This window comes from Scheffersomyces coipomensis, assembly GCF_036884675.1.
Source record: "Scheffersomyces coipomensis strain NRRL Y-17651 chromosome Unknown DFJ63scaffold_4, whole genome shotgun sequence".
NCBI lineage: Eukaryota > Fungi > Ascomycota > Pichiomycetes > Serinales > Debaryomycetaceae > Scheffersomyces > Scheffersomyces coipomensis.
The window spans coordinates 254,254-280,767 of record NW_027042895.1 but is presented as its reverse complement, the minus strand read 5'-3'; the positions used below and the strand labels follow the sequence as shown (position 1 = coordinate 280,767).

Sequence of the window (26,514 nt, the reverse complement as noted above, 5' to 3'; positions counted from 1 at the left end):
TTTTTACATAAATTTATGTATTAATATATATATATATATCTATATAAATCTATGTAAGTTTTTTTTTTTTTTTTTAATTTAATAATAATTAAATGACTTTTAAACCATCTTTTATACATGTTGATCCTGCAACTTATGATAATAATTGTTCAAAAGGATAATTCACCAGGTTTAAAAAGAGTCATATGAAATGAAATGAAATGAATATGAAGTCAGAAATGTAATGAAATGAAATGAACTGTAAAAAAATCTAATAAATATAGCATATCAGCATCCTATGAATTCCGATATGTCTCTATATCAGACAATTAGACAATGGTACATCTGTTTGGAGTAGCACCCCAACCGGTACTGTTGTTTTGATCTTTTTTAGCAGATTCGTTTTTAGTTTGAGTTTGTTGTGGAGCAGCCATTGTGAAAGTTGTTTGTATGTGTACTGATTTGAAATGAATTGAATTTGAATTTGAAAAGTTGGTATTCGAGGTGTATTTATACAGTTCGTGTTGGTGAATGTCTGGATATACTTGATATGACATTTCTTTTTGGGGTTGGTTTAGGATTATGACATGATATAATTTAATTTGCATCAATAGTGACAATTTGTGACATAAAAATTTCCTAATTAGGCGATGGCAATGTAATTATTGGAATACGATTATTCACTTCCATACATATGAACAAAAAGCCAAGAAATGATGCAGAAGTGATGATATGGGTTCTATCATCTATGTCATGTGTTTCAAACTAGGGTGACCTTATTTTACACCGGTTCAGGTGGTTTCAGAAATGAGTTCAGTTTCATGATAGTTTGTCTTGTTACCATTTTGAGCAGTTACAAAGTTCACGTTCTTCACAGGTAATTTAAGTTTAGTTAGTAAGATGACTCTAGACTTCTATAGTCATTGTTTCAGATTCATGAATCAAGTAGTGTAATCATTCAACAGCATCTCGTATATGATAGTTGCAACCATTTTATAATAATCTAGATAAATTTCTGTTAATTGTTCATTTACGCTTTTGATTCTACATTTCTCTTCTTTTCTCTTGATTTTCATTTTCATTTTCATTCAAATCCTAAACTTGTATACTTTATTAAATGCCATTAATCTGTCAGATATCATCATACTTTATAACTATACTACCATCAACCATTCATTATGCTAATCTAACTAATTAAAAAGAAAAAGGTCGTGTGCCGCAGAAGTTCACCAGAATATTTTTTTTGACTGTCAAAAAAATCTTAACTGGACGAACCAAGTTAAAATGCAAGTTAAAGCTTTCATGCTAAATTTCATATCTATTTACAAATCTCATCAAACCATCCATCCTTGTTAATCATTAGACGATTCATCCATAGTAACAGCATATACCTTTGATATATCCCTTACCTTAGATCCAATTCATTCCTAATTACATCCATTAACAATAGACAATACTATTCAGAAAAGGGAATCGATTTTTGAAAAATTTATAAATAGAAAACTAGATTTTTACATATATAAACCATGGGTATTCCAAAATTCTTCAGGTTCATCTCAGAAAGATGGCCGATGATCTCTCAGTTGATTGATGAGAATCAAATTCCTGAATTTGATAATTTATATTTAGATATGAATTCAATTTTACATACGTGTACTCATTCTAATGATGGTAGTATAACTCATTTAAGTGATGATCAAATGTATGCTTCTATTTTCCAATATATCGAACATTTATTTGAAATCATTAAACCCAATCAAACGTTTTATATGGCTATTGATGGAGTGGCTCCAAGAGCTAAAATGAATCAACAAAGAGCAAGAAGATTCAGAACTGCTTATGAAGCAGAAGGAAATTTAAAAAAAGCCATTGAAAATGGTGAAGCTATACCAAAGGATGATCCCTTTGATTCAAATTCTATTACTCCAGGTACAGAATTCATGGCTAAATTAACTGATAATTTAAAATATTTCATTCATAAAAAAATCACTGAAGATTCAAATTGGGCTAATATTACCATTGTATTAAGTGGTCATGAAGTACCTGGTGAAGGGGAACATAAAATTATGGAATACATTAGATCAGCAAGATCTCAACCTGAATATGATCCAAATTCAAGACATTGTATTTATGGTTTAGATGCTGATTTAATTATGTTGGGATTAGTTAGTCATGATCCTCATTTTGCTTTATTAAGAGAAGAAGTTACATTTGGACCAAAAAGAGGTTCAAGTGGTTCAAAAGAACTTAATGATCAAAAATTCTATTTATTACATTTATCTTTATTAAGAGAATATATGGAATTGGAATTTACTGATTTAAAAGATCAATTAACGTTTGAATATAACTTTGATAGATTATTAGATGATTTTATTTTAATCATGTACGTTATTGGTAATGATTTCTTACCAAATTTACCTGATTTATTTATTAATAAAGGTGCTTTCCCCTTATTAATTGCTACTTTCAAACAAACTTTAAAACAATCTGATGGTTATATTAATGAAAATGGGAAAATTAATTTAAGACGTTTAAATATTTGGTTACACTTTTTAGCTGAATTTGAATTAGAAAATTTCGAAAAACAAGAAGTTGACGTTGAATGGTTTAATAAAAAATTAGATGATATCTCTATAACTGGAGAAAAGAAACGTCAAAGAATTGGAAAATTATTAATTTTAAAAGATGAAAAGAAATTAATTGGGTTTATTCAACCTTGGTTAATGGAAATTTCAAATAATCCAGTATCAAAATTAATTGAATTAGAAAATGAAGGTAAATTAAAAACATTACCATTACAAAAAGAGGAAGTTGAAAAATATTTAGATTTCCTTAAAAAATTCTCTATTGAAGCTGGTATTCTTATTATTCATTCTGTTTCTCAAGACACTTATGAAGCAAAATTAGATATTGATGGTTTAAATCCTTATGAATCTCCTGAAGAAACCGAAGAACGTGTTAGTGATTTAAGAAGAGTCATTAAAAAGTATCAATCTGCTAATTTGATTGATACTGAAGAATTATTAAAATCTACTAAAGATATCTATAATGAAAAGTTTTTAGATTGGAAAGATGATTATTATAAGGAAAAATTACATTTCTCCATTAGAGATGAAGATGAAATTGTTAAATTAACCAAGCATTATGTTGAAGGGTTACAATGGGTATTGTATTATTATTATCAAGGAGTTCCATCATGGAATTGGTTTTATAAATACCATTATGCTCCAAGAATTTCCGATATTTCCATCGGTTTAGAAGCCTTAATTGAAGAAGGTCATGAATTGACTTATGAAAAATCAACTCCATTTAGACCATTCGAACAATTAATGGCCGTTTTACCTGCTAGATCAAAGAAATTAATGCCTTTAGTGTATAGAGGTCTTATGACTGATGAACATTCTCCAATTATAAATTTCTATCCTCAAGAAGTTGATATTGATATGAATGGTAAGACTGCTAGTTGGGAAGCTGTTGTGTTATTAGATTTCGTTGAGGAAGAAAAATTAATTGCTGCTTTGAAACCAATTGAAGCTAAGTTAACTCCTGAAGAAACTAAGAGAAACTCATTTGGTCATTTAATTAGTTTTATTCATAATCCTCAAATCGATTATATTTATCAATCCCCATTACCAGGATTCTTCGCTAATATTGAACATGATAACTGTTATGAAGAAGAATTTAAGTTACCCGAAGTGAAGGATTTAAGAATTGGTTTCATAGAAGGTGCTAAAACTGGTAAAGAATTATTAGCTGGTTTCCCATCTTTATCTACCATTCCATTTGACGCTGAATTAAGAGTTGGTGAGGTTAAAGTTTTCCAATATCCATCTAAATCTGAATCAATGATTCTTACAGTTTCCAATGTTTGGGAAGATTTATCAACTTTCCAATTCAGTCAACAATTTATTAATAAATTAGTATACAGTAAATGGCCATTCTTAAGAGAATGTAAAATCATTAAAGTACAAGATAGAGAAAAGAAATATATCTCAAGCAATAAAAAAGTTATTGCTGTTGATTTAAATTCAGATGAGAGTAAAGATTTTAGATCTGAAGTTTCCAACACCAAGTATGTTTACGAAAAGACTAAAGGTGTTATTTTAGATAAGATTGAAGTATTGGTTTATGTTCAACCTGTTAATGGTTTAATTAGAACTGCTAGAGGTGCTTACGTTAAGACATTCTCCAAAGATGTAGAATGTTATCCAATACAATTAATTGTTAAAGAAGTCACTAACAAAGATAAAAGGTTTGCTAGTAGACAACCAGTTCCAGTTGAAGAAGAATTCCCAATTGGATCCCAAGTTGTATTTTTGGGAGATTTTGGTTATGGTGCTCCAGCCCATATAGTTGGTCATAAAGATGAAACTCTTGGAATTAGAATTTCAAAGATTTCCACTGTCTCAGAACCTTCGATTGGTAAAGATAGATTGAAACTTGAAGAAAGAGAATATAAATATCTTTCTGCTTATGAAGTGGCAAGAGCTTTAAGAATAAATTCATTACTTCTTTCCAAAATCACAAGTTCCTTTATGGTCCAAAATAGAAATCAAAATGTAAATATTGGTTTAGAATTGAAATTCGAAGGTAAAAGATTGAAGGCTTTAGGTTATGCTCGTAAAGATGGTAGACAATGGGAATTTTCTCCATTAGCCGTTGATTTAATCTCAAGATATCAAAAGAAATTCCCTAAATTATTTGATCAATTGAGTAGATTACAAGGACGTGATATTCCAAAAGCTGATAGTATTACTACTCCAGAAGAATTAGCCGAAGTTAGAAAATGGTTAAAGGAAGCCAAGCAAGATATAGTTTTAGCTTCATTAGAAAGTGAATCTTTAACTAAATTCAGTTTCCAAGCTATTGAAAACTATATGATTAATTTACCACCTTTGAAATTTATGAATAGAGATATTAAAGGTGTTCCAAAGGATGCTATTTTAAATCCAAGTGATAGTTATCAATTATTAGGTGATCAAAAGTTTGACTTAGGTGATCGTATTATTTACGTTCAAGATTTTGGTAAAGTTCCAATTTTATCTAAGGGTACTATTGTTGGATTTACTACCATTGGTTCAAAGACATCTTTAACCATTGTTTTCGATCATACTTTATTAAGTGGTACCACTCTTGGTGGAAAATTAAAAACAAACAGAGGTTTGATTATTGATTCTTCATTGGTTTTAAATCTTACTAATAAACAATTTGTTTATCACAGTAAAGCTTCAAAGGTTAGAAAACCATTAAGTGAAGAAGAAAAGGCTATTAGAGCTAAACACAAGCAAATCATTGAGGAAAAGAAACAAGCTGAACAGCAAAAGAAACAACAAGATGCTAAATCCAAACAATCTAATGAAATCTTATCTTTATTAAGAAAGAATGAACACAAACAAGTTTCTGATAATGATAAGACTGAAGGAGATGAAGAAGGATTTAGAAACAGTCAAGCTATTAAGCAAGTTTATGGCCATATTTATAATAATGTCATGAGTCAAGGACAAGCTCCTCCTCCAATGCCACCAATGCCACACCATCCTATGCAAATGCCTTTCATTCCACCACCGCCTTCACCATATGGTATTCCTATGGTTCCAGGTATTCCATTACCACCACAATTCTTCCAACATCCACCAACACCAAATACCCATCATCATTCTGCTGCATCAGTTACTAGTGAAGTATCCAGTGTATCAGAACTCGACAATGGTCATTTCAATAGTAGACCAAGAGGAAATAATAACAGAGGTAGAGGAGGTCAAAGAGGTAGAGGAAATGGACATCGTGGAGGTAGAGGTGGTAACAGAGGGGGACAAAATACATCCACCAAGGAAGTTAAAGCATGAGTGACTTTCTATTAAATATATACAAGTAAAAAAAAAAATAAACACCATTATATTATATACAATTTATTATTTGGATATGTAGTCATTTTATAAACATTATTTCTTCTCTTTCGTAGCAGGGTCGAGTTTTGAATCTATCTTTGTCGTGCTGTTTGATTTGGTAGCAGCAGCAGCAGCAGCAGCAGCATCACCTGGTAAATTTACCAAACCTAGAGAATCCCATTCACTTTGTTCCATTAATTGATTATCCATTCTGCATTTAAGATACTGTTTGGCCAATATACGGCAATTAGGAGCGTTCTGATTCTGAGTGAACTTCATACACTTTAAATAACTATTCATATATTCAGTACATTCACCATAATGATCAAGAGGAAATGATCCTCGTTCTGGAGGAGTTGGTGACCAATGTCTAAAGTTCCCACCTAAATAAAGGTTAGTAAACAATTCATTGTCATTATTCTAATCTTATTAGATACTGTTATACGTACCTGGAGCACCACTAGCCATTCTTAATCTTATTGTCGTTGATATAACTTACGGACTATGAAACCACTTTATTTGAATTTTCAACTTTTTCAAACAGCGGGAAAAATCGATCACATGATCAGATTTCCAAATCAATTTTTGACAACGACAAACAAAAATGAGTGTGGGTTGAATTATTGTATAACGAAGGAGGGTTATGACCTGCTTAAACTTCAATATCAATTATAGTAATATACATCATAAACATCAATGTCATCGGCAATTCCATACTTACCAGATGACTTCGAGGACAATAACCCTTCTGCTGCACCAATCGATCAAGAGATTAGCCAAAATCATTTCGCAGAACAACCAATATGGTCTGAACAAATACCGCAATATGAAGATCAACATGAAGATACACCTGAAGTAGAAACCATTACTACAGATCAGAATACAATACAAGATCAACATCAACATCAAGGTCAAGAAGGTGCTCAACTGGGAAGATTGACTGAGGCTGAGTTGAAGAAGTTGATCCCTGAAAGATTCACTAATAAATATCAATTAACTATCAAATTGTTGGGAATTGAAAAGAATAAGATTGGTAATCCTATATTAAGATTTGATGCTACTATAAAAGGATTACCTAGATACAGACAGAATAAGTATAAAGATATAAGGAGAACATATAATGAAGTTGTTAAATTCAATCGATATTTGACTGTGTCCAATTTGGAAGTGTTTATACCTGTCATTCCAAGTGCGACTACATCATATCCATCAGGTGGAGAAGATGAAACTAAACAATTGATCTACGTGTGGCAAGAATGGTTTAATAGAATCACATCCAATCCTATTTTAATCAGAGACGATGAATTCATCTATTTCATTGAGAATGATTTTGGTTATTCTGTCATAAATACTCAAAGAAAGACAAATGTGGCAAGTGGTTTAGTACGTAAGACTTTAAAACAATTAGCAGTCCCATATGATCCATATGAAGAGTTGGCTGATTTCAGACCGTTGATTAAAGCAGCCTATTTAACATGTCAAAAATTACATAAATTATTAGATAAAAGTTCAAAAACACAAAAACAATTATCAATCAGTATATTTGATTTATCTAATAAATTAGGTGTTTTATCTCAATTTGAAAATTTACATCCTGGTATGAAGAATATGTGGGAAAAATTAAGTAAAATAGTTCAAATAAATTCTGATTTGGATTTAATTGAATCTATTAATGAAATGGGTTCATTGGGTGATGGAGTACAAGCATTAATTGATGATTTTTATGAAATCAAGGAAGCTTTAACTAATAGACATTTAATAATGAGAGAATTGATACAAGCAGAAACTCAAACTCAAGCTAAACATTTACAAGCCACAAAGATAAAGAATAAGTCAGCCTTGGATCCAATTAAAGTTGATGAAGCTATTAGATCCTTGGAGTATGCTACGAAAGCAGAAGAATCATTAAACTTACAAGTTAAGAGAATATCAGGGGAAATGTTATTTGAAAAAGATGAAATAATATCATTCACAGAACATAAATTTCAAAGACTCTTGAAGACTTATACGTTAAATAAGATTGAATATCATCGAAAGATTCTTAAACATCTTGAAAATATAAGATTGGATGTTCGTATTGTTGATGAACGAGGAGGGTTATCGAGATTGAATAGAGATAACCTTAGTAATTTGAAGCATAATTTATTACAATCTCAATCTGCTAGTGGTGATTCATGGTCTTCCAGAACATTTCGATCCTTGAAACAAGAAGAAGAAGAACGAGAACAAAGATTAGAGCAACAAGAGGAAGAAGAAGATCAAGATGATACTAAGCTTTCAACTGATAAAACTGTAATTGATGCTAAAAATGCTGCTAATTTGTTAGGGGTAGCTACCTTTTAGTCTTGTTTTTAAATAGGGTTTGTAAAATATATAAATGCTTTATTGTCGTATTATATTTTGTTAGGCGCGCTTCAGTTACTGTGGGAAAAAAGAAAAGAAAAAAATCAAAAAATCAAAACAGTTTGGTGATTTTGTGAATGGCTTTAAAAGCATCGAATTGAATCAAGTTATACATGGCCAACTATGCCCTTAATCCTAATCACTATCCAATAATACACTATATAAGATCATTCTAAAGATGAGCAATTCAAATAGGGCGAAAGTCCACACGTTGTCGGAACAGGAGGTCGGCGACACGAAACTACGGATTAATAAGATGAAAGTAGCAGAGTTGAAAGATATCTGTCGTTCGATGGAAATCAAACTAACAGGAAAGAGACAGGAGTTGGTGGATCGAATAACAATGTATTTCAATCAAGGTGTAGAGCATTCGGATCCTGTGAGATTATTGTCGGTCAGAACTATTGTATTGAAGAGATGTAATGGGTCTAATCTACCTCCATATAAACAATTATACAATGCCATAAAGAGTGGAGAATATAAAGCTGATGAACAAACAGAAGATCAAGAAGATGAGTCAATACATAAACATGACACTCGTGCATACAGGGGACACTCTCTTTACTTTAAAGATAATCCATTTTATAGATTAAGAAGGTTGGTTCATGGTAGCCCTCAGCTTTGTCCAGCTCTGAAGAATAAAGCAACTATTACATATTCATTCATTTTAAATGCAGAAGAGAATAATTTCTTAAGTCTGAAAGATGAAAGTTATAGATTTTACTTTTTATGTGGTATGAGAGCATCAGATTCTCCTTCTTCAGGAGATGTTTTAATTCAATATCCAACTCCTTGTGAACTTCACGTAAATGGTACTCAAGTAGTCCAACAATTCAAAGGTATAAAAGGAAAAGTAGGTACGTCAAAGCCTGCTGATATAACATCATTACTAAAGAGTGCTCCTACCTCAAATAAAATTCATTTCATATACACCCAAACATCAGAAGACTTCCTAGGTTATATCTATATCGTTCAACTAGTCCCAGTTGAATCAATCCTAGCCCAAATACTATCACGTCCACATATTCACAAAAGTACCACGTTGCAGAAGATCCTTTCCCAACAAGATGATGAAGAAATAGAAATTTCAAACAGTACAATATCGTTAAGAGATCCAGTTTCATATACAAGATTAAAGCATCCGGTTCAATCAATTGCTTGCAAACATACTCAATGCTTTGATGCTGCTATTTTCTTAGAAGCTCAATTACAAGTGCCGACATGGTCATGCCCATTCTGTCAAGTAAAAGTTAATTTTGATGATTTAGCTGTATCCGATTATTTTATGGACATACTATCTTCAATTGATTCTAATGTAAACCTGGTTATTATTCAATCTGATGGAACATGGCTAGCAGAGCATGAAGCTGATGATTTAAGTGATGATAGTGATGACGATGTCCGTCATCCATTTAGTAGAGGCTCTAGCAATGTGCCTCAAATTGAAGCAATAGAGATCTTAGATTCGGACTCCGAACCTGAAGATGAAGCACAAGTTCCACCTGCTGTCCCCGTGGTATCTACACCAAGCTCAGTTATACAAGGGTCGCCAGCGTTGTCCGATGCTATAACTCCCGCTATTAGTCCTTCGGAGATCGAAAATGCACGTAACAATGCAAATGATGCGAGTACTTCTGAGAGAGCTTCAAGTTCCGAACTGGCAAATTTACCTTTGGCATTTAGGGCTGAATCATTTTCATCTGTTTCTTTATCTCCTGCAACCCAATCGCCTAGATTATCTCCACCTACACAACCAGCAAGTCGTCTTGTTACATCAGCTAGTTCTGGAGCTAGACCGGTAAATTCGAATAGGTCTGTACAACGTGCTAATGGTCTCGTAATACCCAGAATAGAAACTTCCTCGAGTGAATCTCCACCTGACATTTCTAGCCCCGTTGATATATCGCAGAATCGTCATCATGATTCAACGAATCGCCGTGATAATGATGAAACAGGACCACTGACAAACATACCTCCATCTCACCAACGTCCTAAAAGTCCAGCCCCTCATCATGTACATCGAAAGAGCCCAGTTTCAAACTTATTTATTCCGAGTAGAAGACCATTTGCTCGACCAACGGGTCCAAGAGTTCCTCAAAGATCATTGTTTACGGATGATTCTCCAAATTTGGACAGACAGGAACAAAGTTCTCTGGAAAACAGAGTCAATAATCTGGTTTCTGAATCATTTGAAAGAAGCAATAGGATTTCTAATCAAAGACAAAATTATAATGCTGATACATTAGCTAAAGATACGAGTGGTTCAGTCGAACAACCACAAATCAGGCGTCCTGTTGTTGTGTCAAGGTTCAGCAGTCCTGCTGAAAGAGTAGTTGATAGCTATATTCCAAGTTCAAACAACGTAAGATCGAATCAAGAAACTACTTCAAACACCATCTCAAATAATACACACCAGAGTACAACTACTATCCAAACAAATAGTTCATATCACACTACATCTGCTATTGAATCAAATAATGAGCCTCGTTCTACTGCTATTCAAGAAAGTGCTACACCAAGGGTTGTCGAAGCTGGCGTTCCATTGAGCAGAACAAATGATGAGTCCTCCAAACATCCAATTCAGCATACTGCTGAGCCACTAGAACGATTTCAACGTATAGATCACAATACTCCATACACGCAAACTGCGGAAATTGGATTTTCAAAGGAAACATATGACAGAGTCCCTGATAGTTCAAATTTGAGACACGATACAATATCAAATCAAAGATTGCCCGACCGTCTGGAAAGGAACCAGTCGTTTTCTTTGGGCAGTTCAATTTTGTTTGGTGATCCTGATACATCACCTAACGGTACTGTTGCAAATGGGCAAACTCCAAATCTCGGAAGTACTTCGGCTGATAAAGAGCGTCGGGATTCTTTGCCTGCCACTCGCCCAGCTTATGAAAGTAGAACTCCATCTACTTCTTGGGGTCGTACGAGCTTTGCTGCAGACTCAAATAATTCGTCCAATGTTCCAAATTTAATACATCGTTCAAATATTCCACCAAACTCATTTGTGTCCCCTAGCTCTGATCCTGTCACTAAAGCTCTTGCTACCATGCATGACAATATAAATCAAAGGTTTTTCAACAATGGTGCTTCTCGTCCAGCTGCACCTCAACCTAGCCCCTACCTGAGGAATAATACTAGTTCAGCTTCCACAACTGCTCCATCAAACGCATTGGTATTATCAACTAGTTTCTCTGATGAGAAGTTACAGAATCTTTTTAAACAATTTGTGGCTCAAGAAAATCAATTTAGAGAACAAATCAGTCAGTTGGACAAGGATCAAGCTAAATTTTTGAGAGAGTATGATGCTGAAACAAATCGTTTGGTGATAGCATATGCTGCTCCTAGGACGTATGGACCAGAATATCCAGAAGATTTCCTCAAAACATTAGAGCGTCAAGATCAACAGCGCAAAGAAAAGATCCTACATGAAAGAGAAGTGAAACGTGAAGATTATATCAAGATGCAAGCTGAAGTGAAGAGCACTATGCTAGCTCAACAAGCTGAGGCAAAAGCAACCATCGATGTTGAAAGAGAAAAGGCTAGAAAGGAACTTCAAAGGAGAAATACAAAGCCAGCAGCAGTTTCTCCTACTTCTAGTAGCACAGCTTCTTCAATTTCAAACAAAGAGCCAGTGCCAAGACTGACCAGAGAGGTCGATGCAGTAATACCTAGCGGTAGTCGCTTAGAATTAGATAAATCTCCTTCTGCAGAACTGGATGTAATGGCTGCTTTGAAGATTCTTAATTCATTGAAGGCGAATGTCCCATCAGCCCAGGTATCATCATTATCAAATGCCCCAGCTCAGAAAAGACAAAAGGTTGGTCCAGATAGTTCAGAATTATTGAATAATTTTCAAAAATCTCAAGGCACTCATTCGTCTGAGAGTCTGACATCTCCTATAAATGGCAGGATTAGTGAAATCTACATTAATTCACCTGATCCCCAAAGATATAATTCAAAGATACTGAAATTTGGTGTACCTAATAGTAGTTTTGGTATGAGTAGTAATGCCACCTTTATTGATTTAACATCGGATTCAGAAGATTGAAAGTTGCTAGATAAAACTTATGTATGTAATATTAATAGAACTTTTATGTATTAACTATATCTATGATAAATAATGTACAGAAAGAGAAGAATGAATTAAAACATTGAAGAATAGAATTGATGTATACACTGAACTCATAATGGACTTGGACCCAAGTAATCTTCCTTTATACTTCCAATAGCATAAATTTCATTCACATCGGTTCTTGTCCCCACGATTTTCAACCTTACCCTTGAACCTTTTTCTATATTTTCGTCAGGACTAACATATGCTGGTGGATTTGCTGATGGATTAAATTTCATATCTGATGGAATTAAATGAGTACTAACGAATACTGAAAGAGGGCCCACATCGGCAAAGAATCCCATTTTATTTACAGTTGTTACCACTCCATCCACTACTTCTCCTTTAAAGGGCTTCCATACAACTGCCCTATATTTGACTTCGAATTCTGCCATACCAGAACCAGGAATAATTCTACCCTTTCCCACGTCTATATTCATACAATCTAAAACACAAACAATATAACCAAATTGACCGGTACAAGTTCCTTCCACGTCACTTAAAAGTTTATCTCTTAAATATTGATCCATTTGAGGACCAAAGTATGACGGATGTAAAGTTAAGTTTAATGACAAGTCTTTCAAGAAAAACATTCTGATGTTGATATATGTAACCTGATATTATAATAATGACAAATGAAGTTGTTTGGGTATATAGTGCCCGACTATTCTTGTGATATATACAAAGCCCTTGTAGTTAATGAAAGAAGATATTATAAGGTAAAGTTGTTACCCTAAGTCTTGATCTTTCAAGTGTTAGCCATAGCTTTATTGATTTTTCATTTCCTTTTTGTTCAAAAAAAAAAAGAGTTCGACTTTTTCAAGCCAAGAGACATTTTTGTATGAGGCGACATTTTATATGTCTTTCGAGGAATTTTAAATTTTTTTTCTATAATGAATTTTTTTCAATTGACTTGGTGAAACTAGATCATAATACAAGGTAAAATAACACAACTATGTCTCAAAGAATAGGTAATTCGGCCGTTGCCTTAACCAGGGTGTGGCATCATGTGGATGTCGCTGCAGAACAAAGAACATTAGGTCGTTTGGCAGCCAATATAGCATTAACTTTACAAGGAAAACATAAGCCAACATATTCACCAAATAGAGATCATGGAGATTATGTTGTAGTAACAAACTGCAAACATTTGAAAGTAACAGGTAATAAGATGCAAGATAAACATTACTGGTCACATAATACTCGTCCAGGGTCCTTGAAATTGATTTCAATGGAAACCATGATAGATAATAAAGGGTATGGAGAAATTTTAAAGAGAGCTGTTAAAGGTATGATACCAAAGACTAAACATAGACTTATAAGAATGGATAGATTGAAAGTTTTCGATGGAGATGAACATCCTTATAAAGATAATTTAATAGCATTTGCTGATGAAGTTGAACAAATGAAGGCTAAAGTAGCACAACTTGAACAAAATGAAGCTAAGATATCTGAACTTCGAAAGAAATATTTAGAAGGACATTCTGCTTAAACATGTAATTAGGACAATACACAGTTAAATAATCATCCATCAATTTGTACATAAAATATACACACACCACTTACTTTATGGTAATTTGAAATATCGTAAATTTTTATTAATTGTAAATTTTATAGTTATACATAAGAAAAAGCCAATACCCCCAGGGTAATATAGAATACAAACAAAAGCTAAATACGAATACCACTAACAGATCTCTCGGTATACATTCTTGGAGCAATATTCATTGCCATTAATTCTTGGAATAATAATTTAGCAGCGTATGGAATATGAATTTGATAAATGTTGGTCTTATTTTTACAGGAACGACATTCAAATTGATTCTTTTTCAAGTTAGCAATAACAGACATCAAACCACACATACCACAAACATGCACTCTAAAGGCATCTGATGCTTCCATTAATCTTTCTTTCAAGAATCCAGCAGCACCATGAGCAATCATACAATCTCTTTCCATTTCACCGAAACGTAAACCACCATCTCTTGATCTACCTTCAACTGGTTGTCTAGTTAAAACTTGAACTGGACCTCTAGCTCTGGCATGAATCTTATCATCCACCATATGTCTTAATCTTTGATAATAAGTTGGTCCAAAGAAAACTTGGGCCATTAACTTCTTACCAGTATGACCATTATACATGACTTCAAACCCTCTGGAATGATAACCATGTTCTCTTAAAAGTTTGGAAACTGCTTCGGCAGTAACATCAGTAAATGGAGAAGCATCACCTTCAAACCCTGATAATGATGAAACTTTAGATAATAAACATTCGATTAAATGGGCGACTGTCATACGAGATGGAATAGCATGGGGATTAATGATTAAATCTGGCACAACACCTTCCACTGTAAATGGCATATCTTCGTGTCTATATGTGACCCCAATGGTACCCTTTTGACCATGTCTGGAAGCGAACTTATCACCAATTTGTGGGACTTTGGTAGTTCTCATTCTGACTTTAACGAATTTAGAACCATCACCATTTGTAGTTAAAAGAACTTGATCAACAATACCAGATTCAGTACTTCTTAATGGAGTAGAAGCATCTCTCTTAGTATGATATTGAGTTCTTTGACCTAATTCTTCAGTATCAGGAGGAATTGGAGTAGTTTTACCAATAATAATATCTTCACCACTGACTCTAACACCAGGAGCGATTAAACCATCATCATCTAACTTTTCATATGTACCATGTTTAAGTCTTAATGTATCTGATCTTGATGGCTTTTCGAAAGTTTCTAATGCTTTCATACCTTGTCTCTTCTCTAAATCCATATAAGATCTAAAGAATAAAGATCTGAATAAACCTCTATCGATAGAAGATTGATTCATAATCATAGAATCTTCTTGGTTATATCCAGAATAACAAGCAATAGCAACAATAGCATTTTGACCAGCTGGTAATTCTCTGAATTTCAAAAATTCCATAGATCTTGTAGTAGCTAAAGGTTTTTGAGGATAATATAAAATATTGGCCATGGTATCCATTCTAACGGCATAATTAGTTAAAAAGACACCCATAGCTTGTTTACCCATAGCAGATTGATATGTATTACGAGGGGATTGATTATGATCTGGGAACGGAATAATAGAAGCGGCAACCCCTAAAATCATTGAAGGATGGATTTCACAATGGGTGAATGTGTGACTGGATGATGTGGTTAAGGATGGTTTAATTCTTTTGGCTGGATCTAATTCTTCAGAATCATCTTCAGGAGTCTTACTGGCTTCCAAATCTTCTGGAGTCATGGCAATCATTATAGTTTCTTCTTCTTCAGCATCAACATATTCAACAACACCATCTTTGACTAACGATGACCAAGTATAATTATTAGATTCATCTTCGTCTTCATCGTCGTATTCATCGTATTCTGAATTCATTAATTTGTTAACGTGTTCCTTTTGTAAAACTAATTCACCTTTATTTGGTGCATCATCTTCAGATTCAACGATAAATAATGGACGGTAAACACGACCGGCATCAGTGAAAATCTTAAATTCTTTTTCTCTTATATCTCTAATAATGGAAACTTCTGGAGAAATATCACCTCTTCTTCTTAAACCACGCATAGTACTGACTAAATTAGCTGGATCTCTATGAGTACCTACCCAGACACCATTAACAAAGACTCTAGTAGAATCTGGAGAATTTGATGGAACAAATGATTCTAATGATTCCAAACCCCATTCTTCTAAGAAATAAATGATTGGTTCTGAAGCGGTACCAACTGAAATACATGTCATTAAAGATAAATTCTTAACCAAACCACACGCTTGACCTTCTGGAGTTTCGGCAGGACAAACCAAACCCCAATGGGTATTATGCAACTGTCTTGGTTTAGCGATTTTACCATCACGACCAATTGGAGTATTAGTTCTTCTTAAATGTGATAAAGTAGAAGAATAAGTATAACGATTTAACACTTGGGAAACACCTGCACGAGAACTCATGGCTTTCTTTTGTTCACCCCAGTTACCAGTGGCTAAGGAATATCTTAAACCATCAGTAATAGTTTGAGATTTGACTGCTAAAGTTAAATTGAATTCTTTATCATTTTCCACACATCTTTGCATATAATTATAAATATCTTTAGTTAACTTCTTGAATAAAATTCTGAATAAATTGGCTAATAAAGGACCAGCTAAATCTAATCTCTTTTTACCAAAATGATCTCTATCATCAGGTTCTTTTCTTTCCAAGGCACATAATAATAATCTATTAACCATATAACCTAAGAAGAAAGCCTTTCTAGTTTCATACCCATCATCTTGAGTAATATTTGGTAATAATTCCTTTTGTAAAATATCTTTGGCGTATTGAATACGTTTTTCTCTTCTAATACCCATTACCCCTCTTCTTCCGATGAAATCTAATGCAACTTCACGTTCTTGAATAACGAAACCTTCTTCCACACATGGTTTTAACATTTCCAACATTTGCCAATCATTAGCATCATAACAGATATGTTCTAAAATATCACCATCTGGAACAATACCTAAGGCTCTGAAAACAATGACAATAGGAATATCTTCTTTAATATATGGTAAAGTAGCTTTAACAGTTCTACCTTGAACACCTTTACTTTTGGCATTATCATCTTTACCTACAAGTTTAATTTGCATAGAAGAAAGTAAACGAGAACCCTTTTCAATAGCTGATCTAATTTCAGCCACATGAGAAACATTCGAAGTAGCAGCAGATTTTTTAAATACTTGAACTATATTGGCTGCACTTCTTTCTTGAGCAATTAAAACTTTTTCGGAACCATTTATAACGAAATAACCACCCATATCATATGGACATTCTTTTAATTCATAGAATTCATGTTCACCTAATTCTTTTAACATACAAAACTTGGATCTTAACATAATTGGAACTTTACCTAAATAAACTTTTTGTTGTGGTTCTTCATCTTCAACTTTTTCTTCAATCCATTCTAATTCATTTTCTTTTCTTAAATTATCATCTGATTTGAACACTTGTTTAGTCATATCGACGTATAAAGGTGATGAATAAGTTAAATTACGTAATCTAGCTTCTTGAGGAAACATAGGATGAGTAGTACCATCACCTTCAGTTTGAGTTGGTTTTGAAATATAAATTTTTCCAAATGTGATTTCATAACGTCTATTTTCATGATCATCTTCGGTAGTATGTTGAGCTGGTTGATCCAAGATCAAATGAGAATCTTCCCACACCAACTCTTGAATGGTTGATTCGATGAATTCATCAAACGAATCTAATTGTTGTGATACCAATCCCTTTTCTTGAAAAAATGATGAAATGACGGTCCAACAATCTTCTGGTGTAATACTCAGAGATTCATCATACAAATATGCATCGTCTACAATCTGATCACCCTGAGACATAATTAAATGGTTTTATATATGGGCTATTGATGGATAATGTAGGTTGATGGATGATAATCAGTAGAACAAGCAGATAGTAAATCGTGAAAATTGCCGTTGATTATTAAACGTTTTGAGTTTGTCTTTTTCTTTTTTTTTCATCAACGAGAATTTTTGATCTTTGGCACACGACCCTAAAAATAAATTTTTCAAACAGAGACCAGAAGAAAGGAAGAAAATCAGGTTTAACCAACCAGTTGTAAAGAAGATTCATAAGTTATTATCATCTTATTACGACTAATATCTAGCATATACATATTTGGTCATGGATAGTAGGACCTTGATAAATAATCTTTGGAATATAGCCAGAAGATCGGTGCATTTCAAAGTGACACCAAAGACTTATCCTAAAGTTAATATCAAAGATGTTGAATTGAATAAACCAAGATTTGGATTCAGAAGAGAAAGAGATCCATTAATTTCACAATCAGTCACCGATACGTTATTCCCAAACACTGAAATCAAAAGTAGATATGGACAAGCTGGTAAACCAGTCCCTATCAAATATAGAACCAATTCTGATCAAATAGCAAGAAGAAATTTTGAAAGTTTCCAAGATGAAATAGCAACTGGTAAACCCCATTTTAAAGTTGGTGAAAAGAAAGTATATTTCCCTGCTGGTCGTATATGTTTAATAAAACCATCTGCTAAATATAGTCCTTATCAAGCTCGATTTTTAGTACCTAAAAGTATGAATAAAATGGATTTAAGAGATTATTTATGGCATCTTTATGGATTAAGAGCTTTAAATATTACTGTTCAATTAACTCATGCTAAATATAGAAGAGGTAGATTTGATTATTCTCGTCATAGATCTCCTCAATTCAAATTCATGACTATTGAAATGGAAGAACCATTTGTTTGGCCTGAATTTTCAGAAGAATTTGTTAAGAATAAATCTCAATTAAGTGAATCTCAATTAGAATTATCAAGAGTGGCAGTTCCAATAGGGTCAGATGCTGATAAACCAAATTCTGTATTTGGAGGTATCTTTAGTAAAACTATTTTACCTAATGCATTCATTCCTTCTAAAGTTCAAAAAGCAGGTTCAGAACAAGTTAAATCTTATCAACAAAGAGTTGAAACTAAACATGATAGACAATCAGTTAAACAATATCTTGGTTTATAAAATGATCAATTCTTTTCGCATGTACATATAAATAAATTCATCATATAAATATAAATAGTATAATATAATATTATTAAAATAACTAATAAAAAGAATAGAACTTGTAAAATTGTACTTAAACTGAATAATAATAATAATATTGAATGATAGCTTAATGGAGAGGGTATAAAAAATGAAGTAAATGAAAATAACATAACATAAAATAAAATAAAATAAAAGGACATAAACTGGGAAATAAAAAGAAAGAAACAATGAACTCAACACAAATGTAGCCGGACTCTAATATAGAGTTCCCTCCAGAAACCAAAATTACCAACAAAAAAATTAATGAACTAAAAAGATATAAAATAACACATAAAAAAACCTTCTAATTATTACCAGATCCAACCTTTCTTCTTTGAAGGAAGGGTACCAGTAGTTTCGGTTGTAGTTGCACTCTTAACTGAGTCAATTTCCTCAACTATGGATTTTGCATCATCTTCGTTACCATACCCAAATCTATTCTTGATATTCATAACCATCACATAGGAATTATCCAAGACAGCACCGAAAGATTCTTGATTTGCAGATGAAGGAGAAAACGATGAAGTTGTAGTAGAAGTTGTAGATTGTCCATTGGTATTAGTCAGGGAAGAACCTGATGGAATTGGAATAGCAGGATTATTCTCCAAAATATAATGCATTATCCCTTTATCAGCAAACTTTTGAATATTATCAAATTGACCTCCTAAAACTGGTTGAATATAATTAAAGAATATAAATCCTGACCCTGATTGAGTAAATTTAATCCAATCATCAGTAATAGTGAAATCTTTGGCAGTAGTTAAAGCTTGTTGACGTTTTTCAAATGAGGATTTAACCATAGGTAAGATTAACCATATTGAGAATGCCAATTTTAAAGTACTATAAAATGGAACAATCCATTTAAAGAACAAGAATGATTCTGCAAATTGAACAGTCCCAAACACAATCCAATAAATCAACCACTTTTGAATAGTGACAAGAGTATTTTGTAAAGATTCATGAGATTCACTCTTATCAGGAGATGAAGTTGTTGTAGTAGTAGAACCACTTGTGGTGGTAGTTGTAGTAGTGATGGATGAGTTTGTGGTTAAGAGGAAATTCAAAGGTAAAGGGATAGATATACCAGCGACTTTAATAGTTGAATTATCAATTGATTTTGAAAGTTCCAAATAATTGTCAAAAGCTTTATAAGAAGCTATAACTGGATAAACGATTGAAATAAGTGTGCTATATCATAAGTTAGTTTTTGCAATGATGATGGCAAAGGGGGGGAGGAGGGAGAAGTGAGAAAACCCGGGGGAGATAAAGAAACCACCACCTCAATGGGTAAGTTCTATGAACATCCCGCTGTAACTCCTAGATCTATACATACGTTAAGAATGAAAACAACCCCATAATGAGCCAAAGTTGTTAGTGATAGATATTAAAATGGGTAAAACAAAGAAAGAAAGTAAATTATCTTAAAAGTTGTTAAAATCAATCATACAAAAATTAAATTCTTTTTTTATCTTATCAACCACAAAAGAGAATGACAATTTTGAGGTTTGGATGTTACAATTTTTTAATTTTGGGTAAATTTGCAATTAAAGTTCTTGTATTATAGAAACAATATAAACAAGAAATAAATAATGACTATGAAGATAATAATGATAATGTGACAGATTAAATATGAGTAAAGTTATAGTGAAAATAAAAATAAAAAAAACAATAAGAAAAAGAATAATAAAAACAAAAGAAAAATGTCCTTAAAAAAATAACATAGGGTAAAAGTGTCAAATGATAATGATTTACCAAGTAAATCCACGATCATGTAAAGCATCAACATTCCAATCCCAAGTTGTTTCTTGATTCTTTTCCGATTTAGCAACTCTATTTGGAGTACCTTCTTTACCCCCAGTTTCAATATATTTACCACTATCATTTTTAATAGTTAAACTTGGATCTAAAGCAGAATATAAAGTGGCTAAACTACCTTGTTCAACTGTAACGCCAATAGTTGCATCGGCAACTCTAAAAAGACCTCTAGTAAAAATACCAATCACTGGCATATTTTTCCAATAATTATATAATTCAGTACCAAGAATAATACCCGGATGAACAGCAATAGATAAGATTTCAGGTTCCTTTTTAGCTAATTCTTTAGCACCTAAAATAGCTGAAATTTTAGCATTACCATATCTATACCAAGTATATAAAGCAAAAGGGAAACCATTGAGTTTATTACTTGGATGGAAATATCTATAAGAAAAATTATGACCGATTGAACTAAGATTAATAACTCTTGGTTCGATTTTACCTTGTTTGGCAACATTTTTTAATAATGGTAATAATTTCAAAATTAAAAGGAAATGACTTACGAAATTTACTTGATATTGAATTTCATAACCATCTTTGGTGATTTCATATGGAACTCCCATAAGACCAGCATTATTGATTAAAATATGTAATTTTGATTCCTTCTTGGAGAAAAGTTCAGCAGCATCATTAACAGTTTTTAAATCTAAAAGATCCATGAATAAAAATGATAATTCTCCAACTGGTCTTGAAGCTTTCTGTTCATTGGAATAATTTTCTTCAATTCTCTTTTTAGCTTCGATTTTAATTTCATCAATTGCTTTTAAAACTTTAGATTCAGTTCTACCACCAATATAAACCACATAACCATGTAAATATAATTGTAAGGCTGTAAACCAACCAATACCAGAATTACCCCCAGTTAATAACACCACACGACGATCAGTCTTGGGGTTTAAAAATGGAGCAGTATCAGGATTGAAAAAAGTGCTAGAAGAAACCATGATTGAAATTAAGTTTGTTTGTTTGTTTGTTTGTATACGATTGGGATTGTATAATAATTACAAGAAAGAATTAAACATTCAATTGAAAAATTATTGTGATTATACCTTGTTTAAATAGTATTTCAAATCATATGCAATCGCAAAAAAGAAATTGTAATGTGGTTTTGATATTATTCCCTATTCCAGTAGTCATATCGATAATATTGAATTCAATAATAATACTAATACAATGATATGAAATATGTGATGACCGTTATTAAACTAAGCGATATTATTTTTGCAATTGATAGTTAAAATGTTAATAATTACATCAAAAATATGTACATATCATTATCAAGCCGTAGATAAAATATATCACCGTTAAATTAACTATTATGGATATAAATTATTCCCGTCGTTTTTCCGCAGGTGGTGTGACTTTAGTCACGTGTGAGATAATTATTTTTATGAAATGGTCATTTATTAATGATAAGTAGAAGATAATAATAATAATAATTTTAGAAAAAGAAATAAAATAATCTAGACCAAATTAGCTGTTATTCGGCTGAGTGTTTATAAAGAATGATATGGGGGATATATCACCATTTTAGTGAAGGAGAACGGAACAGACCAGAATAAACAACATTTCTTGTTTAACCCGGACTCCACGAGGATGGTTCAATTTTTATTTATTTAGTCGTTACATGATTTCGGACTTCAAATTCCAGAAATTAAAGAAATAAATAACAATAGTTAGAAATAATAGAAGTTAATCTATAGAATAATATATGCCAATTATCGTAATTTCTTATTTCATTGTCAGATTTGTTGTTGTGGATGTTTTGCAAGTGTTTATTTGATTATCGGTAAATTTGTACCGCTTTTTTCCTTTTCGCATGCCATGATTTGAAATTGCTGTGAAAATTAAATATTCCATTCTAAATGGGATGATTTACATATATATTGTGGGTTGTATATTGACAAAATTGTGTACCTTGTGGTGTTTGGATGGATATTGTTAAAAGTTTACCACCGGCTATTCATAAACTTATGTAAACCGATTTATTTTTATAAAAAGAAGAATTTCTACAAACCTGAGTGTGGTGCACTTACATGATTCAGATTATCATTTAAACTTATTCTTTTGTGCAATGTAGCAAACAAAACTAAGCTATCACAAACTTTTATCATGACATAATATAGTTTTCGTAGTAAATAAAAGTTTGTTCTCCACCTTTTTCTAATCAATGAAATATCTTATTTAAGTAATTCATTAAATGAAAGAGGGGTTGCAATTTTAAAACCTGATAAGCTTGGTTCCTGTATGTAATCCACAGTGCAGTGAGTGAGGAGTGCTAACTAAAAATTATTATTCTCCACAGTTCACAGATTATTTTTAACAGCATAGGTTGTATAGTATCTTAACCCACTTTTACCATTCATAAGATGAGATTAGAGGAGAATAGAAGTTTTTTAATGATGATGGATGATGAGGATGTCATGAATTAATGAATTACTTTACAACGTCTAGAATGTAATTTCATAGACAAGTAATAATTTATTAGTAAAAATTATATCGTAAGGTTATTCTATTAAAATCAATTAATTCCAAGGCAATATCTCGGATACTTAAACTTAACTAATCTGTGACCTATCTGTATGGGTTTAAACCAGACCAAAACTTACCAAAAGTATAATAAAGTATGGAGAAATATGATACAAAACTAACAATAAGAAAAAAATAGCTTATAAAAAAAATAAAATTGATATCGGAGTTCATCTGATTTGAAAGGTTTTACTAAAACTTATTATTGATAAACTTGTATACTCCGAGTTCGCGCTCCGGTCACTTAGTTAGTTAGTTCATACCCCTAATTGTAATTAATTAATTAATTAATTAATTTTAATTACGTAGATATAATAAATTTTGGAGGAGGAGGGGAGGGTGGGGATGATGGATCATTGTTAGTATTATATTCAATAGCCTAAGGGTTTTCATTCATGCTATAATTATTTTACTTGATTGGTATAACTGATATAGGAGTAAACGATACTATTTAATAATGACATGATAACTAAACGGGTTGAACCAACAATTTCAAAAATAACAACAACACAGACATTGCAAAAGCTTAATCATTTCGTGCTATACTGTTTTAAAGAAAGCAAAATCTCCGGAGTTTGTCGTGCCCGGCCTCAAATTACACAAAATAAACTCCTCATACAAACCAAAAAAAAAAAAAGGAGGAGGATCACTTTTTTTTGTAAAGGGTTAGGAAAGAGAGTTAGTATGGTGATATAAATATTAGCTGATATTACCTTTAAATTCAATTTTTATAAATTTATTTTTGATTTACTTCTTTGATTCAAATAATTACTATTACTTATATATAATATATTATATTCTGTTATCTCATATATATATATACAACTCATCCTAACAGATATATAATCTCAATTGACTAACACATACTTCAATTGACCTCTTTTTTTGCATTTTATACCATTCCACACGACCTTCATAATATTTTTTTTTAGTGACATCAAAAACTAGAAAACACCCAAACTACCAAAACTTTTCAATCAGTTAACTACTACTACTACTTTACTATCAATTGATACTTAAATTACACTTTTCAATGTCATTAAGAACTTTGGGATTAAACTCCACTGTCAAAAGCTTATTCGCAAGACAAGCAGATTTAACTAGAACTGTCTCTACTGTTTTAGAATTCAAAAATGACGCTACAATCGATGAATCCACCATTGAAAATATCATGACTAGATCAGATAAAGAATTAGGTGGATATTCCACTGTTAATTTCACCCTTGATCCAGAAGAACATGTGGGTCATTTCCATGGATATTTAAGTTTGGATTTACCAAAGGATAATCCTGAAGTTACTAGATCTGGGTATGCTATGTTTAGAACTAAAGATCAAAAGGAATCTTGGATTAGTGGTAATTCATATTGGGATTGGTCAAGTTATAATTCATTAGTGTTAAGAGTTAAAGGTGATAGAAGAAAATATTTAGTTAATATTCAAGCCAATACTCCATTAGTTACTGATTTATTTCAACATCGATTATTTTTACATCATCCTGGTCAATGGGAAACTGTCGTTATACCATTAAATGATTTTGTCATGACTAATTGGGGAATAATTCAAGATGGATCTGAAATTAATAAATCAGAAGTTAAAACCATTGGTATTGGGTTATTAGATAAACAATATGGACCATATTCTTTAAAAATTGATTGGATTAAAGTTATGACTGGTGCTGAAGTAGTTAAAGAAACTACTGAAGCAAGATCAACTTTAATGCATCAAGATAGATTAGAAAAAGGAGGTATTGAAAATGATCCAATCACTCATCCAATTGGAGGAGCTGCCATTCGTGGTTCTACCACCGTTGAAGAATCAAAAGATACCGTGTTTTAATCATTCCAATTTAAGAGAGAGAATTACCGGTATAATTCTCCATTATCATCAAACACAATAACACAAACACTTTTTTAATTCGTTTAATTTCGTTTCGTCTTTACTTACACAGGTTAATTGATCAAAGGATTGATACTGGTTTATCAAACAAGGTTAATTTCAATCAGGCGGTGTGGGTTACTTATTTATTATTACTACTACTATTATTATTATTTTGTTATTATTACTTTATACTCGTTATATGAATTGATAAAAAGTGAAAAATGTTATAAAAAAATATACTCTTCTATACATAAAATAATATAAAAAACATGAAAAAGCTCCAAAAAAAGTAAATAAAAATGAATATACATTATATTTTCAATAGAAATGGTTTTAATTATGGTAGAGTTAAGAGTTTGCACCATTGATTTTCGTAATGGAATGAATCATTATGAGTAGAGTTTCGTAATATGATGTCTTCCCCTGTTTTTGTGGGGATAATATAACCTACAATGAGTTTCAATTTTGAAAAATAGCTTAAATATTTGATAGATGGAAGAGATTGGAGAGGAGAGAAGATGGAGTAATAACGCAATTGACCGAACTCGGTAACAAAGACGTAAAGTAATAATGAAATATTAAATCATTACTATATCAGATGATCTGTTAATGTAATAGATAGTTCTTGGTATAACTCATCATCATTAGTTTACCCCAACTTTCGAAATTCAATTTCGCACATACAAAACTTTTTTTGATGCAAAAATTCTGAAAAATAAACCTTAGTTGTAAAGTAAGTAACGAAGTAACAAAGTGAATGATAATAATCTAGATGAAAGAAGGGAAGGAAGAGGGGTTGAAACTGATAAGTGGGTAAAGATATATATTATTAGATCATAAAACTTACTAATCTAAATTCATTTATATACCCTTTAATTTGTTCTTCTCCTCTTTTACATCTATCTCTCCTATCTAAACAAGTAATGGTTGTGAAAATGGAAATCTTTTTATCATTCCCCTCCTTTAACTTTAAGGAGGAGACCGAGCTGAATTGAAATGCAAAGACTAAAATAATTTTAACTGTGGTGGTTCTTTCTTTAGTGGTGGGTGGTGGTGGTGTAATGAGGGGAATCAAACATAAGAAGCGAAATTATGAGTCCAGGTCTAGAACCCTAATTCGGCAAATGGCCTCACGTGATGTCTGTGCGTGTGTTTACCATTTAGATTTTTAAAGTGGACTTTCTCAATTCATAGAAAAATAAACTATCACCACTTAAAATTTGAAAAATTTACTTACCACTTTCTTCTTCAGATTCATATATCATCAAATCAAATCAAATAATTATCAATCAAA

At 32.1% G+C, this 26,514-nt stretch overlaps 11 protein-coding genes across 11 annotated transcripts; 6 read left to right on the top strand and 5 right to left on the bottom strand. All coding sequences in view use genetic code 12, as the record gives it.

Moving 5' to 3' along the window:
- Window positions 1–1,274: 1,274 nt before the first annotated feature.
- Window positions 1,275–5,873, top strand: KEM1 (chromatin-binding exonuclease). Its single transcript, XM_064903486.1, has one exon. The coding sequence runs from the start codon at window positions 1,506–1,508 to the stop codon at window positions 5,823–5,825; it is 4,320 nt and encodes a 1,439-aa protein (XP_064761484.1). The 5' UTR covers window positions 1,275–1,505; the 3' UTR covers window positions 5,826–5,873.
- Window positions 5,874–6,449, bottom strand: COX19 (Cox19p). The gene is made up of 2 exons (XM_064903485.1): window positions 6,317–6,449; window positions 5,874–6,250 (listed from the first exon to the last, which is right to left on the bottom strand). Exons 1-2 carry the CDS (start codon window positions 6,333–6,335, stop codon window positions 5,922–5,924), a joined length of 348 nt encoding a protein of 115 aa, XP_064761483.1. The 5' UTR covers window positions 6,336–6,449; the 3' UTR covers window positions 5,874–5,921.
- VPS17 (retromer subunit) lies at window positions 6,366–8,329 on the top strand. Its single transcript, XM_064903487.1, has one exon. It carries the CDS (start codon window positions 6,564–6,566, stop codon window positions 8,208–8,210), a length of 1,647 nt encoding a protein of 548 aa, XP_064761482.1. The 5' UTR covers window positions 6,366–6,563; the 3' UTR covers window positions 8,211–8,329.
- A 119-nt stretch (window positions 8,330–8,448) lies between these two features.
- On the top strand, window positions 8,449–12,333 carry SIZ1 (SUMO ligase; the record flags this gene model as incomplete). Its single annotated transcript, XM_064906139.1, has 1 exon — window positions 8,449–12,333. The coding sequence occupies one exon, from the start codon at window positions 8,449–8,451 to the stop codon at window positions 12,331–12,333; it is 3,885 nt and encodes a 1,294-aa protein (XP_064761481.1).
- A 67-nt stretch (window positions 12,334–12,400) lies between these two features.
- Window positions 12,401–13,170, bottom strand: RPB7 (DNA-directed RNA polymerase II subunit). Its single transcript, XM_064903484.1, has one exon. The coding sequence runs from the start codon at window positions 12,987–12,989 to the stop codon at window positions 12,468–12,470; it is 522 nt and encodes a 173-aa protein (XP_064761480.1). The 5' UTR covers window positions 12,990–13,170; the 3' UTR covers window positions 12,401–12,467.
- Window positions 13,171–13,965, top strand: DFJ63DRAFT_143806 (mitochondrial 54S ribosomal protein uL13m). The gene has a single exon (XM_064903483.1). It carries the CDS (start codon window positions 13,352–13,354, stop codon window positions 13,883–13,885), a length of 534 nt encoding a protein of 177 aa, XP_064761479.1. The 5' UTR covers window positions 13,171–13,351; the 3' UTR covers window positions 13,886–13,965.
- Window position 13,966: 1 nt separating this feature from the next.
- On the bottom strand, window positions 13,967–17,992 carry DFJ63DRAFT_143805 (DNA-directed RNA polymerase II subunit RPB2). The gene has a single exon (XM_064903482.1). The coding sequence runs from the start codon at window positions 17,764–17,766 to the stop codon at window positions 14,065–14,067; it is 3,702 nt and encodes a 1,233-aa protein (XP_064761478.1). The 5' UTR covers window positions 17,767–17,992; the 3' UTR covers window positions 13,967–14,064.
- An 8-nt stretch (window positions 17,993–18,000) lies between these two features.
- Window positions 18,001–18,977, top strand: MRP20 (mitochondrial 54S ribosomal protein uL23m). Its single transcript, XM_064907011.1, has one exon. The coding sequence runs from the start codon at window positions 18,071–18,073 to the stop codon at window positions 18,932–18,934; it is 864 nt and encodes a 287-aa protein (XP_064761477.1). The 5' UTR covers window positions 18,001–18,070; the 3' UTR covers window positions 18,935–18,977.
- Window positions 18,978–20,416, bottom strand: DFJ63DRAFT_318981 (uncharacterized protein). Its single transcript, XM_064907010.1, has 2 exons — window positions 20,331–20,416; window positions 18,978–20,185 (listed from the first exon to the last, which is right to left on the bottom strand). The coding sequence occupies exons 1-2, from the start codon at window positions 20,351–20,353 to the stop codon at window positions 19,309–19,311; spliced, it is 900 nt and encodes a 299-aa protein (XP_064761476.1). The 5' UTR covers window positions 20,354–20,416; the 3' UTR covers window positions 18,978–19,308.
- A 329-nt stretch (window positions 20,417–20,745) lies between these two features.
- On the bottom strand, window positions 20,746–21,756 carry DFJ63DRAFT_287178 (uncharacterized protein; the record flags this gene model as incomplete). The annotated part of the gene is made up of 1 exon (XM_064905047.1): window positions 20,746–21,756. One exon carries the CDS (start codon window positions 21,754–21,756, stop codon window positions 20,746–20,748), a length of 1,011 nt encoding a protein of 336 aa, XP_064761475.1.
- Window positions 21,757–24,080: 2,324 nt separating this feature from the next.
- Window positions 24,081–25,540, top strand: DFJ63DRAFT_143800 (uncharacterized protein). The gene has a single exon (XM_064903481.1). The coding sequence runs from the start codon at window positions 24,375–24,377 to the stop codon at window positions 25,176–25,178; it is 804 nt and encodes a 267-aa protein (XP_064761474.1). The 5' UTR covers window positions 24,081–24,374; the 3' UTR covers window positions 25,179–25,540.
- Window positions 25,541–26,514: the final 974 nt, after the last annotated feature.